Here is a 13,816-nt window from a genome sequence, read left to right as displayed (position 1 = left end):
CTATCAATGCTGAGTTTTATTTCTTATGTGGCTTTATGCTTCTATAATGGAAAGAGCAATTTAGATTTTTGTATCATCTTTTTGCAAGACCGTAGCATCTAAACATTGTTTTTGAGAATTGAAATAAGAATAAAACCCCAACCTTCATTTTAAAAGATATTTTTGGAGGATAATAGTTTTCCTTGAAGGAAAACTGGTTTTTCAGAGTTAAGGCTGACCCTCTGCCCTTGCCTTATATTGTTTTACCTTTACTCAGTTCATCCTTTAATAAACCTTAAAGGCACAATTTTAAGGATGCGGTATCACTCTTGATTTTGTTGATTGCTTTAAAAGAAATCTCAAAAACCTAAAGCCATCTAAAAGTAGGCTTTCAGACAAGCATGGAAGTTCTCACCTAGTCGCAATAACTTTCCATTAGAAACAACAAAGAAATGCTTGGACCATGCTCATATCATCATATTAAATGTTGCTTAAATACTAAGATTGGCTTAGTGCTGGAGGATACATGATAGAGGAAACTCATGCATGTCTTGCTGGCACCTCTCGCTCCCAGGAAACTGTGGGATATAGTGCTGGACATGACGTTACCTTGGGTACATGACAGTCAGCCCCTGACCAGGCTCTGTTTCACGGGCCCAGGTGGCACTTGGTTTCAGTCCTTGGTAAGGTACGAGCTCGTGGGAAACTGGGGGAACTGCGGCCAATGTCTCCACTCTTCTCTTCTTTCCAGTCCTGTCTGACTTTACTGGTGTTGGTTTTTAAAGTGAAATGAGAGCAATTAAAAAGAGTTAATGATAGTGGGCTTGTTGGGAAATCTCTTAGCGTTATGGTGTCTAAGTGTCTGACTAACAGGGCCTAGGAGCAACTCTATCAGACAGGTACTTTTCTACTTTTTCCCTTGCAGAATTCTAGGCAGAGTCTGGCGCTGGAGTTGGCTGTCATGTCCAAGTCTGTCAGCCTTTTTTGTTTGAAACAGCAAGGGTAAGATGAACTGCAGGGTAAGATGGGCTGTTTTTGAATACAGTAGTCCAGTTATGATACCACTTCTTTTTTCCTTTTCTTTTGTTTTCTTCCTCCCTCCCTCCCCAGCCCTTCTGTTCCTTTTTTCACATTGAGTTTGGAAGTTTGACATAATCTTTCACCTATATGAAGATGTGTTACCTTGCTGGACCAGTTCCTTAACTAATTCAATATAAGCACTAAAATTTAACAGGAATAAAATAGTCCATCTTGCCTTCATTCCATTTTACCCAGGAAATATACAAGCAAACATAGTAACCAATTAACAAAAAGGGGTTGTTTCAGTACAATGGTATAATGGATATGATGAAACTCTTTCCTTGAAAATAAGTTTCCAGATACTTCTAAAAGATCTTACATAAAGTTCTTAAAATGAAGCTTGAAATTGTTTATTTGACATCATTAGAAATTTCATTTCATTCAATTATAACATTATGGACAAAAATCCATACATGATCATTTATAATAAATATTTGTAATTGTATATTACAGTGAATTAATTTATTCCTATTTTTTTGTAATTAGACACAAGAGGCGTTTATGTGCTTCAATTTGTCTCATTAGGCTCTAAATTTGCATTAAAAATTATGCAAATTGCTATACAGTGTCTGTCTCCCCCTCCATTCTTTAGTGCCATGAGCAGGCAACTCCAGCAATGCATTATAATCTATCTTTATCTAGTTCATGCATAGAAGTCTAATATTTTTATTGTTGTTCTATTAAATTGAAGTGTGTAGCAGAGCCACCCATATTTATATGAAATTGTGAGGCTAAACATAGAGATGGGAGATGTCAATTTTTTTGTCTCAACATTTAATAAACTATCCTTTAAAACAATGCAAAAGAAAAAAACTCAAAAAGCATATTTAAGCTAGATTTAAGGTTTTGTTTATCAGATATAAAATCCTTTATTTCACATCTGGTGCCTTCATCAATTGCTTATTTTTTCTAGGAAGCAAGTTGAAGAAACTACAATTTTGGTTTTGGGATTTATGTATATATGTTTAGAAATTCTAAAATGACACTGATCGCTGAATCTCCCATTGCTATATTTTGATGCCCACAGCTCCAAAAAGATATGTCTTTATAAATTTAACCAGTTATTTTGCATTTCAGTTGTGTGTGTTTGTACAAGCAGTACATCTAAACCTGTAGCTTAAAGAGTTTTTTTTTGCACAGTGATTCCATTTCCCCACTGTGGCAAAAAGTGCTGAACGCTTATTAATTGTTTTCTGTGCATCCGTTTCACCTTTCTCCCCTGGTTTTCGTTAGGTTCTGAGCTCATGCCTAAAGCCCTCTCCACCAGGATAGTGGGAGGCATTTGGTGGTTTTTCACACTTATCATCATTTCCTCGTACACTGCTAACCTAGCCGCCTTTCTGACAGTGGAGCGGATGGAGTCCCCCATTGATTCTGCTGACGACTTGGCCAAGCAGACAAAGATAGAGTATGGGGCAGTTGAAGATGGAGCAACCATGACTTTTTTCAAGGTAAGTTTTATATTCTGTTTGAGATGTTATAACCTGATTTTTGGGGGGTAAGTTCTTGCACCTTGCTGAAGGGCAGCTACTATGATTCCTGATGCTGACAAAAACAAGAGGAAGCCTTTTTCTTTTTGATAAAAAGATAACAAAGGAATCAAATGAAAAATCTCTCAGAGAAAAGAAAAATATTTTTGATGACTTTTCTATTAATGAATTGAATTTACAGCAGTGAAGTATGTGAAGAAACCTGAGTGCTTTCCTCAGATCTTCTATAGCTGCATACAAGATTAAACTTTGTCATATTAAAAGTTAGTTTTAATTTAACAGCATTATATCTAATTGTAGTCTTTACTCAAGAAACACTAAGGATATTAGCGGCTGTACTGAGGAAAACTTTTTGGACTTCATAATTTTGAGAAACTTTTGAATGAAATTTTGGGTCCATGTAAAAAGTTCAGATTATCCTAGTTTTTCTGTTCCTCTTAACCTGTTACTAAGATAACTAAATTTGAAATATAGTGAAGTAAGATACTGAATTAGAGGAAAATGTTTCTTGTTTAGATTCATCAGGCATTGAAGCAGACTTAAATTAGTGATAAATATTTATGAAAGGAGAGAAGATGGTTTTTTCTCTAACTCCCTATGTTGGATAGCAGCACAGAAGTGTCTCAGATCTTCCGGAGAGGCATTTAACAATATTTGCCTGATCTTTGGTAATTTCTGAAGACTTTTTGGCTAATATAGCCTAGTTTGAAGAATTATTATGCTATCACCTAAAGCTCTGCATTGGCTGTCACATTAGCATTTGTAATGAGCAAACTTAGTGCCAAGGTGGCTTTTAAACTGGTACAGAAATTGAAGACTGTGTGCTCAGTTTCTCTCATGAAATTTAGAGAGCACAAGATTTGTTTATATATCAAGGCTAAATAATCTCTATTTAATCTTATGACTATAGACCTTGTATCAAATCAAAGTGTACAGATAGTTCAATTTAAAAAATAAATAATTTTTAAGGCTTTCAGATTCTGCTTGGAAATAAAAAATCGTTCAACTCCAATATCTCAGAATGTTTCAGGCTGCTGAACTTAAACCATGTGTTGGAAATGTTCTGAATATTCTCCTCAGAATACTCATTGAAAAGGAGATGATGAAATTGATACAAGTAACTAATCAATTAGAGATCTCTTTGTGTCAGGAAATGTTTGAAGTAGTTAAAAGCAACAATATTGAATGTTTAAAGACTGAGTGTTTTGAAAGAGTCAAAATTATTTTTGTCTTGAGACATAAAGAAATAATACAAGGTATTTACTGAACTACCAGAAAACACTCTAGGGATTTAACTTAATTTTAGTATGGCAGAAATTTTTGCTATAATTCTGTTTCAGATTCAAACCGTGAACATTGTGGAAATATTAGGAACCAAGTTTAAATTTTTAGTTTTCCTTCTCATCCTTAATTTTCTGATTCACTTTTTTTTTTTTTTTTTAATACTTCTACTATTTTGGAAGTTTTCTAAATTTCTAAGTGCACAGGGACTATTCCTCTTTCTGTGGACTTTTTTCCCTCTGCAAGTTAATATAGTACTCCCTTTTCTGCCCAATTATTCCTTTCTGCTCTCTTTATTCTTCTGTTTACACTTGTCCAGATAGATTTTGTGATTATCTAGTGTATTGGATCCAAGAACTAAAGAGGCCTTACATCTAATGAAATAGCATTTTCACAGCCTTCATTGAAGACTTTTATCTGCAGTTGAAATAACCCTAGACTTAAACACAACAGATTTAGGATGTCAGATCACATGATTTAGCATTACTTTCTTTACATTAATGAATTTTCCTCCTTCACTATGAGTGAAAAAAAACGTATGAAAACCCAATATTTATTTATTCACTGGTAAATTTTAGGTTAAATTAAGGTTTATTCTATTGAAAACATATTTTTTCTGGATTATTGTGTGAACAGATCATTATTAGCAAGTGTTTTATGACATGAAACTGAAGCAGTAATTAAGAACTGTTCCAACTTGGAACAAATTGATTTGAAATATTTTTCTGTTTACTATCTCATCTGGTAGAAAACTAATTTATATTATTTGCTACTACTATTAATATTTTATTATTATTGGATATTATTTACCTAATGAAATTAATTTAAACTTTAGCATTAGATGTATCTACATCCATTCTTGCAGATTATCAATAAGTGAAAATCATGCTCAAATGGTAAAGGAAATGAAAACTATACAATCCCATTTGATTCATTCACTTTATGAAGCAATCTCCAGGAGAACCTTAGGGTTTTCTTGATGTAAATGCTATTCACTAGAGCTGCCTGCGTAAGGAATGTAGGTTAATTACATATGTATTTCATGAAAGGTAAGCCAAAACATACAAAACATATATATATATATATATATATATATTATATATATATGTTATATATACAGTCTTTAATCATGAACTTCATGGTAAAATTAGGCATTTTTCCTTAATGATGTGAAGTTATGAGAAAATAAAGTACTATAATTTTGGTCAGCATAGTATATCCGCATTTGTGTGTTTTCAAAATATACTTCTAGTCAAAAAAAGCTAATTGCTTCAGAAATGTAATTTCCTTACTTATAAAAAAGATAAAAATGCAAGAAGATATTTTAAAATAATACTTTAAGTAGAATTGCATTACAAGGTTCTGCTAGAATTGAATATCTCACAGAGAATGCTGAAAAATACAAAGAGCATTTAATCACAGGACTCTGATAAAACAGTTTAAAATGGTATATATTATATTCTCTGATATACAGATAACTGAATATCAAGTAGGAAGTGCCATTTTGTATGGCATTCAGGAAAATACTAATGAACTTTTGTGTCCCGTTCTGGTCAGCACACTTTGAAAATATGCTTAAAATTGGAAAAGGTTCATTAAAGGTGAAAGAATGACTGTAGGTCTGAAAATAAGTTAGAGGCTAAAGATCTGTCTGTTTAATCTGCTGAAGAGAAGGTTAAGAGGTGACTTGATCATGGTTTGCAAGTGCCTTAATGGGAATGAGACTTTTGACAGTAGATGACTCACTAATCTAGCAGAAAAAGGCATAATGAGATCCAATGTTTCATAGCTGAAGTTAGGGAAATTCAGACTAGAAATAAGGTGCATATTTTAAGAGTGAGAGTCATTAACCACTGGTATAACTTATCTAGGAGTGGGTGGGATTCATCCATCAAAGGCAGCCATTATGAGGCAGATAGATACAGCATAGCACAAGCATGTTGTTCTTTTTATTTAGAGGTTACTCAATGAAAGAGATAGCCTTCATTATACAGGACATCAGATCAGAGTTTAGTAGTACTCTTGTACTTCAAAAATCTAAGAGTGTTTGAGTTCTGTGGGTAGACAACAAAGATAAAACAAAGATAATTGAGAGGATAAATTTGTCATCTGTGTGTGTGTTTATCCTTAGCTACTTTTGTCTTGTTTTAATGAGAGTGGATTGAGTAAAACAGTGGCACTGTGTTACAATAAGATATAAAGACACCAGATGGTTTGCTAATGATAAATGAAATTATGATATCTTGGTAATAGCTATTAGTTCCAATCACAGTGAGGCTTGGTAGCTGCCCACAAGACTGACAGTAATGTCTGCATAAGTTAGCTATATAGCAGTCCATTCAATTATTTTCTTAAAAAAACCTCTGGAGCATGGCCAAAGCTGTGTGATGCTAAAAAAAAGAACCCATTACGAAAGGGAACCTAGATGGGCATCAGACAAACAAGCTAACTGCTGGATTAAAACCTCCTGAAGGTAAAAGCTTGGAGAGCATGTGGAATATATTTGAAAATGCTGTTACTCCTGTGAGTCAAATATCCTTGTGAAATAGCTTTGAAAAAAAGGAGAATGTTCTCTTTAGGCTTTTACAAGGTCCTTCATCTCATGCCTCCTCATGGTCTAAGAAACATGAATTACAACTCTTTCAGAAGCCAAAAAGCAAAGAAAAATTTCAGTGCTCTCTCCTCTTAAGATCCACTTATCTGCTCTGAGCATGAAAAGGAAATAATTTTACAAGTCCATTATGTGTCTAGTGGGTCTGCTTGGCTAATTCATTGTGAATAATAAAGAAAATCTCAGTATAGTCCAAGAATTGGCAGGAAAGATATGTGAAAGTAACTTCTAAACCTTATCTGCTTTTAGTCTACGAGCGTCCATTACAAATACATACTCTGATGTTACTCAAATTATGTATGTTTTCTTAGTTATGGAATTCTTTTCCTTTCTCTTGGCTGGTACTGTCACTATTGACCACTTTCAAATTTCAGAAACCTGGGGTTTTTTTCCTGTTTAGAGTAAAATAAAAAGCATTTATTATTTTTATGAAAGGTAGTGATCTCATACTAGCTGTTCTTGGGTGAAAATACTTCATATTTTTCATTGTCTCTAATTTCTGCGGTCTCTCGGTTTGTGTTTCTCACTTGGTTTTCTTGCTGAATAACAATTCTGAAATTAAGAAGAAAAATATTGATTCTACCCAGCTTCTATTTGCACCACACTTCTCCACCCTCACACACACAAAAACTAGTTCAATACATGTATGAGGTCTACAATGTTAAGATATTTCTTGTGAAGCTGTCAAGTGCTTTTGTTTCTCCCATAATTTTTTCATATCTGTAACTTTCAATGTCAGAATTTCTTTCTTTCTAGGTTTTTGTACAGTACCAGGAACAACAGAAGTTTTCTTACTTATGGTTACTAGGCATCTGCATACCAAATAGAAAAAACCAAAGTACTTTTTCATTCTCTAATAGCAGTAAATTGGTGTCATTACTCCTTTATAAATAAAAGGCCTTCTCAGCTCTCTGTGAGACATGTATTTTATATTCTAGTTTTGTTTATAAGGAAGCTGAGGCAATAAATGGGATTGCATCTTTTTCAAGATCACTTCGTGAAAGGTAGATAGGAAACTAATTCTGGTGAAAGGTAGACATGGGACTAATTCAGGAAAGCTGACTCACATACCTTAGAATTATCTGGTAGACTGACTATTCTGTTTAGCAATTATACTTGCATTTTATTCTTTAGGATCAAGTTTTACACTCCAGCTTTATTTTTCTACAATATATTTCATTTCTTCCTGCACTGCTTTCTCTCTATAAAGAGCCATGTTGCTCATCTTTTTTAGCATCTTTTTTAGCCATTTTCCTTTTCCCCCATTCCCTCACATTTTACCCTAGCCTATTTGTTGCCACCTCTCTAAGGAAATTTAGAGAAGCAACAATTCAGCACATTTTGTCTGTCTTCCCCTTCCACATTCTCTACATGTTGTTAAAAGAAATGGCATTAAGCTCTACCTACACATTACAAAGTCTCATAAAAATTCTTTTAAAGCTGAAGGAAGGAGTTATGGGGAAATTTTCCCACTGCTTGCAACTGGAGCACAAATAATAGATTCTCTAAAATATACAGAAGAACAGTAGCAAGAATAAAGGTATTAATGTCATTCATTTGTCATGTGTGAGGTTGGCATTGATGTGCACAAAGCCAGTACTTCGGTGTATTTACAAGTCTCGGTTTGAACACTGTAATAAAGAAATGATATTTATTTGTTTAACAAGTAAAGATGCCATACAAACACATGGGTATATACACCCAGAGAACCTTTAGTTTAATGCTTCTGATAAAACACCATGAAGTTTGGCAGTGTGTGTTGATTATTTGGTGCAATTGTTGCAAGTCAAAGATGAGAGAGTCAAAGTACCATTTATGATTTTCTCAAATATCCAGTGACTGACAGTGACTAATGGAAAACAATCTTTTGAGTCACATCTTCCATGTACTAATTTTGATAATGCATAAAAAAATAATTGGTAACAGATACATGTTCAGCTTGATTTAATAATATTTGATTTTATAGAAAAGTTGCCTTTTGATGTAACAAATACAGACTTGTTCTTGCATGAAAAAGCACGTGGTACATTTTGCTAAAAAGGGAATTGAATATAAATACCATGTAAATATTTTTTTTCTTCTTTTTGATCATGCTGGTTTGGACCTAACTGCCAGAAAAACCTACAGCTGAAATGCATCATTTCCTCTTAGACATGATCCCCTCTTTGCAAGAACACTACTTAGTTAACCATTGCTTCTTTTAATGTAAAAAAAAAAAAAAATAGGCAGATATAGTTGTAAATCTCTAAACCAAGGTCTGTGGTCACTCGATACAGTTTTAAGAACTAAATCTGCAATAGTAGAGCCTGTGAGAGTGAGATATAGGCTTTGTCCAGAGATCTTAAAGCATCTCTGCCTCATGAGTTCTATTTATTTTTGTAAAAGATCAGGGAAGTTGGGCAATGGTAGGTAGGTTATATGATACATTAACACAGACTATAAAAAGAAGAGCAGTTCATTTGAATTCTATATTAAAGAAATTACAATAAATTTGGTACCATTAAGATCTATGGGGCGAACTGTCTTTCTTCTGAATTTGAAGGCAGTAAACAGAACAAATTCACAGCAAGTGCTTCATTCCAAGTAACTGTCTACTTATGGGGACAATGATTTTATGCTGTCTTGACCCTTAGAGTGATTATTATTCCTACACTAAATTAGAGCAGATGTTTGGCTTTTTGCTGCATTTCAGTCCTGTGTCATGAAACTAAAAATAGATGGAGTGCAACAGAAATTCACTGTCTTTTCACTTTCATGTTTGTCTCTCCAACCATGACTTTTTCCTTCCTTTTCTCCTTTCCCTGTTTCTCATTTCTTAAACCCTTCAATAGGGACTGAAAAAGATGAACATGACTAGTCAACTTTTCATTTCTTCAAAGATTATTCTATATATCCAGATAGCAAGTACTCTTTATAAGCTGCTGGATAACATTTGGTTATACTTAAAAACTATAGGATTCATATTTATAATTTATATTTGTCTCAGGCTACAGCTCTTAGAAATAAAAGAAACATGTAGAAATGCCTTTTTATGTCCTCTCAAGGAAAAAATAAAACAACTTTTCGGTGAAAACAAGAGTAGACATTCACAGTAATTAAAATATTCAAAAAAATCATTAAGATATGAATTGGATCCCCCCAAAAGTTATTTTTGAAATTAAGTCTAAGAGAGACATCAAAAATAAATGAAAAGTTGGCATTATTAAAACTCTAGTTTCTTTTTGAATCAATTAAACACTTCCATAACTCGGTTTTCGCCTTACCAAAATTTTTCAGAAAGGAAAAAGTGTTGTGCTGATCTCCCCATTGAACTCTCAGGTGGGCTACCCTATGGTCCCATAAATATTTTTGGGTATTACTAATATGTAAAGGCAAAATAAACATACAAAAAGGAAGTTGGCATTTGTACTATTTTTCAAAATTGCATCCAATAATATGCATTAATTAGTGTGTATGCATTAATAATCCATACTTTAGATACATGGTGGAGATGATCTGAATAAAATTGATTGTTCTCAGTATATAAGGTATGATAAAATATAGCAAGATCTAATTTCTAGTTGGATAGAAATATGGGATGCAAGAAATCAGAGGCCAGACTGGGTAAATAAAAAACAACTTTACATTTCTCCTTAGAAAGTCAAGCTTGATATGCATACCACGGTATAAGTCTGAAATTGTGTCAGGATTATTTATCCGCAAATAATAAGACAAGAATTTGATCAAATGTAGATAATTCAGAGGGATGTGATAATCGAGACATTTGAAAAATCACTTTGTAGTTAAGAGAAACCCACTCTGCCTCTTTTATTTGGAGAATATAGAGTGATGCCACAGCAGACAACAATCACAGAATCACAAACTGGGTAGGATTAGAAGGGACCATAGTGGGTGACCTGGTCCAACGTCCCTGTCTAAAAAAGGGCCATCCTAGAGCACAGTGCATGGAATTGTGTCCAAACAGTTCTTGAATATCTCCATTGAGGGAGACTCTACAACTTTCTGGACAACCTCTTCCAGTGTTCACTCATTCACACAGTAAAGACATTTTTCCTCATATCCTGATGGAAATTTCTGTGCATCTGTTTTCCTTGTTGCCTCTTGTGCTGCTGCTGGGCATCACTGAGCAAAGCCTGGCTCCATCCTCTTGACATCCCCCTTCAGAGAGATACTTATTCACATGGATGTCCCATCTCATTCATCTCTTCACAAGACCAAACAGGCCCAGCTCCCTCAGCCCCTGCTCATAAGAGAGATACTCCAGGTCCTTGTTTATCTTCATAACCCTCCTCTGGATTTGTTCTAGCAGCATCCTGTCTGTCTTGCAGTGAGGAGCCCAGAACTCCAGAACTGGTCACAGCATTCCAGTGCTGTGACCAGTTCTGTGACCAGTGCATTCCTTCAACCTGCTGGCAATGTCTCACCCAATGCATCCTAAAACACTGTTTACTTTCCTTTGAAGTCAGATGGAGTTTAATCACCACTTATTGCTGTAAATTACTTTTCGCAATAGCTTTTTTGTTTTGTTTCGTTTTTCTTCAAGCCAGTCCAACTCCAAGTTGTCCAACCTCTTCTCCTACCTTCAGCCCCAAGCCCTGCTGGCTCCACATGCCTTAGGCTTGTGGCAAGAGTCAATCCAGCCATCTCATCCAACTACAAATGAACATTTTTGTTATTTCATTTTTATTTTTGGTTATGAAGAAAACTGCTATAGCTGCTAGAAAGCTAGAACTGATGGGAGTGGAGCAGAGTGTTTTAACATGCATTACATGGCAGGGCAGTCTCATATCACCCTGCTAAATGTGAAAGCCCCTGGAATCCACACCCTTTGGGAAGTGAGTTGTGTCACCTAGACATTTGGAAGTGTGACAATGAGAAAAACCAACAACATTGAAATTGCTGATACTTACAATATACATTTTCTTTATGTACTAATGTAGGTTTTGTCTTAACTGGTAACCCATTTTTCTTCCTTTCCCTCACATGATGCTCTCCCCTTCCTGGCCTCTTCAGGGCCTGTAATAGTGCTGCTGTCAGGATAAGTTGTAAGAGAATTACTGATCTCTGAGTTCTCATCATAAGTTTAGTTGCAAGGCTTTTTCCTCAGAAATGCATAACCTAATTGCTCTCTCTCCTTATCACCTTTCTCTCCTCCTGCTGTTTTCCTCAGGAGGCAGGGTGAGAACATTTCTCTTTTTTTCTTCTCTTTTCAGCTTTTTTCCCCTTTATGTTTGTCTTCAGATCTTGAGCAAGGTGAGAAAGGGACCTGAACCAGATCATAAAGAAACCTTTAACTGCAAACAGCATTTTGTATGAAAGACATAATTCAGAGACAGGGTTTGTTTAGGAAATTCAGAGTACATCTGAACATTTTTAACTATCAGAGTTTAAAAAAAATTGCCTTGCTCTTCAAAGCAAATAGATCTGTCACCAAGTAGCCATGTAAAGTTTGTCAGATTTGATCTCTGACTCATCCTGGGAATGCTATTCAGAAGCAATTCTCCGGAGTGAACGGGCCCTTGGTTCAGCTATTTTTTTTTGCAAAATCCTGCCATATGAGTAACCTTCAGTGTTGAATTTCTTCCCACTAAAATATCCTGAAATCCTCCATTCATTAGCAGAGGTGAACTCTTAGTTCTGCTTGTCAATTTATATATAATGGTACTGAGGTGTTGCCCAACTACATTAGCATTGCTTTGTGTACAGAAATATTTTCAGTGCCAGAATTGCCCCAGACATCACCTAAAGTCTTATTGTGCTGATGAATTTCTTCTCCAGATTTATTAATTTCTCCAAACAGAGTGCCTGTTGAGATTGATTAAACCATCCTTTCTGTAGTAGATCTATGGTAATAATTATGTAATTATGCAAGTTTTTTGCCTTTTAGGCATTTTTCTTTATCCATGTATTAATTGAACTTTTGTTTAATGTATTAAAGATCCTTAATCTGCACAATATACTTGACTAGTTTATAAAAATCTATACTAAAGTACACTTTAGAATCACAGAATCACAGAGTTGTTTAGGTTGGAAAAGAACTCTGAGTCCAACCATTAACTTAACACTGCCAAGTCCACCACTAAGTTCTTAAGAACCTCATCTATGTGTCTTTTAAATACCTCCAGGGATTATGACATAATCGCTGCCTTGGGCAGTTCCAATTCTCGACAGTCCTTTCCAGGGAGAAATTTTTAATAGTATCCAGTCTTAACTTATCCTAACAAAATTTGGTCTCTCATCCTATTGTAATTTATTTTGGAGAAGAGACTACTTACCTTGCTACAGGTAGTTGTAATGAATTTACACAAAGGTGTCCCCTGTGGCTCCTGTTCTTCAGGCTAGTTATCCCATTTCCCTTGGCTGATCCTCAAAAGACCTGTGCTCCAGACCCCCCACCAACTCTGTTGTCCTTCTCTGGGTATTCCAGCACCTCAGTTTCTTTATGGTAGTAAAGGGGCTCAGAACTGGACACAGGTTTCGAGGTATGAGCTCATCAGTGCCAATTACAGACAATCACTGCCCTTGTCCTGCAGACCACACTGCTGCTGATGCAGGCCAGGATGCCACTGGCCTTCTTGGCCACCTGGGCAAGATGCTGCTGGCTCAAATTCAGCCAGTCCCCAACCAACATCCCCTGGTCCTTTTCCACTGGGAAATTTTCTGGAATAGTGGCTGATCTGCAGCTGCTTTGTTCTGCCAGCAGCTCTGCATGGGGTTGTGACCCAAGTGCAAGATCCAGCAATTGGCCTTATTGAACCTCATAATCTTGGCTTCAGCCCATCAATCCATTCTGGTCTGATCCCTCTCTGGAGCCTTTCTATCCTCCAGGAGATCAACACTCCCAAGCAACTTGATGTCATCTGCAAACTGACTGAGGTTGCATTTGATCTCCTAATCCAGATAATTGATAAAAATGTTTAACAGGACTGGGGCCAATCCTGAACCCTGGAGAACACCAGTAGTGACCAGCTGCCAAAGGATAACATATTACTCTATTCATCAATCTTTGGGCTCGGCCATCCAGACATTTTTTACCCAGTAAAGAGTATACCCATCCAAGCCATGAGCAGTCAGTGATCAGAAAGAGATATTGAAAAGCAATTTGCAAGCAAAATCCAGATAAGTTATCATGTTAGCTATTGTGGTTTGAAGGAAATTAGAGCCTTTGCTATACATACTATGAGCAAACTATTATTTACTAGCAAAGGATATAACTTACCTTAAAATATTTGTTTGCATATCTTTGCATTTGAAAACTGAAATCAGTTACCTCTCAACAAACTATAAAAAATGGCCAGTACCATGGAGACCTGTGAAGACTTGAATTTCTCTGTGCTTTTTTAGAAGAACTCTTACTTTCCTTTTCTGCAGGCCA

At 35.5% G+C, this 13,816-nt stretch overlaps 1 protein-coding gene across 1 annotated transcript in view; it reads left to right on the top strand.

Annotated features, from left to right (window-relative positions):
- The window catches only part of GRIK2 (glutamate ionotropic receptor kainate type subunit 2), a 347,786-nt gene that overhangs the window by 259,177 nt on the left and 74,793 nt on the right, over positions 1-13,816 (top strand). Inside the window, exon 14 of the mRNA XM_050972903.1 lies at positions 2,293-2,510. Coding sequence (XP_050828860.1) covers positions 2,293-2,510 — 218 coding nt within the window. The remainder of the gene's footprint in view (positions 1-2,292; positions 2,511-13,816) is intronic.

Source organism: Serinus canaria, chromosome 3 (assembly GCF_022539315.1).
Source record: "Serinus canaria isolate serCan28SL12 chromosome 3, serCan2020, whole genome shotgun sequence".
In the NCBI taxonomy this organism is placed as follows: Eukaryota; Metazoa; Chordata; class Aves; order Passeriformes; family Fringillidae; genus Serinus; species Serinus canaria.
This window is presented reverse-complemented; position numbering and strand designations above follow the sequence as displayed.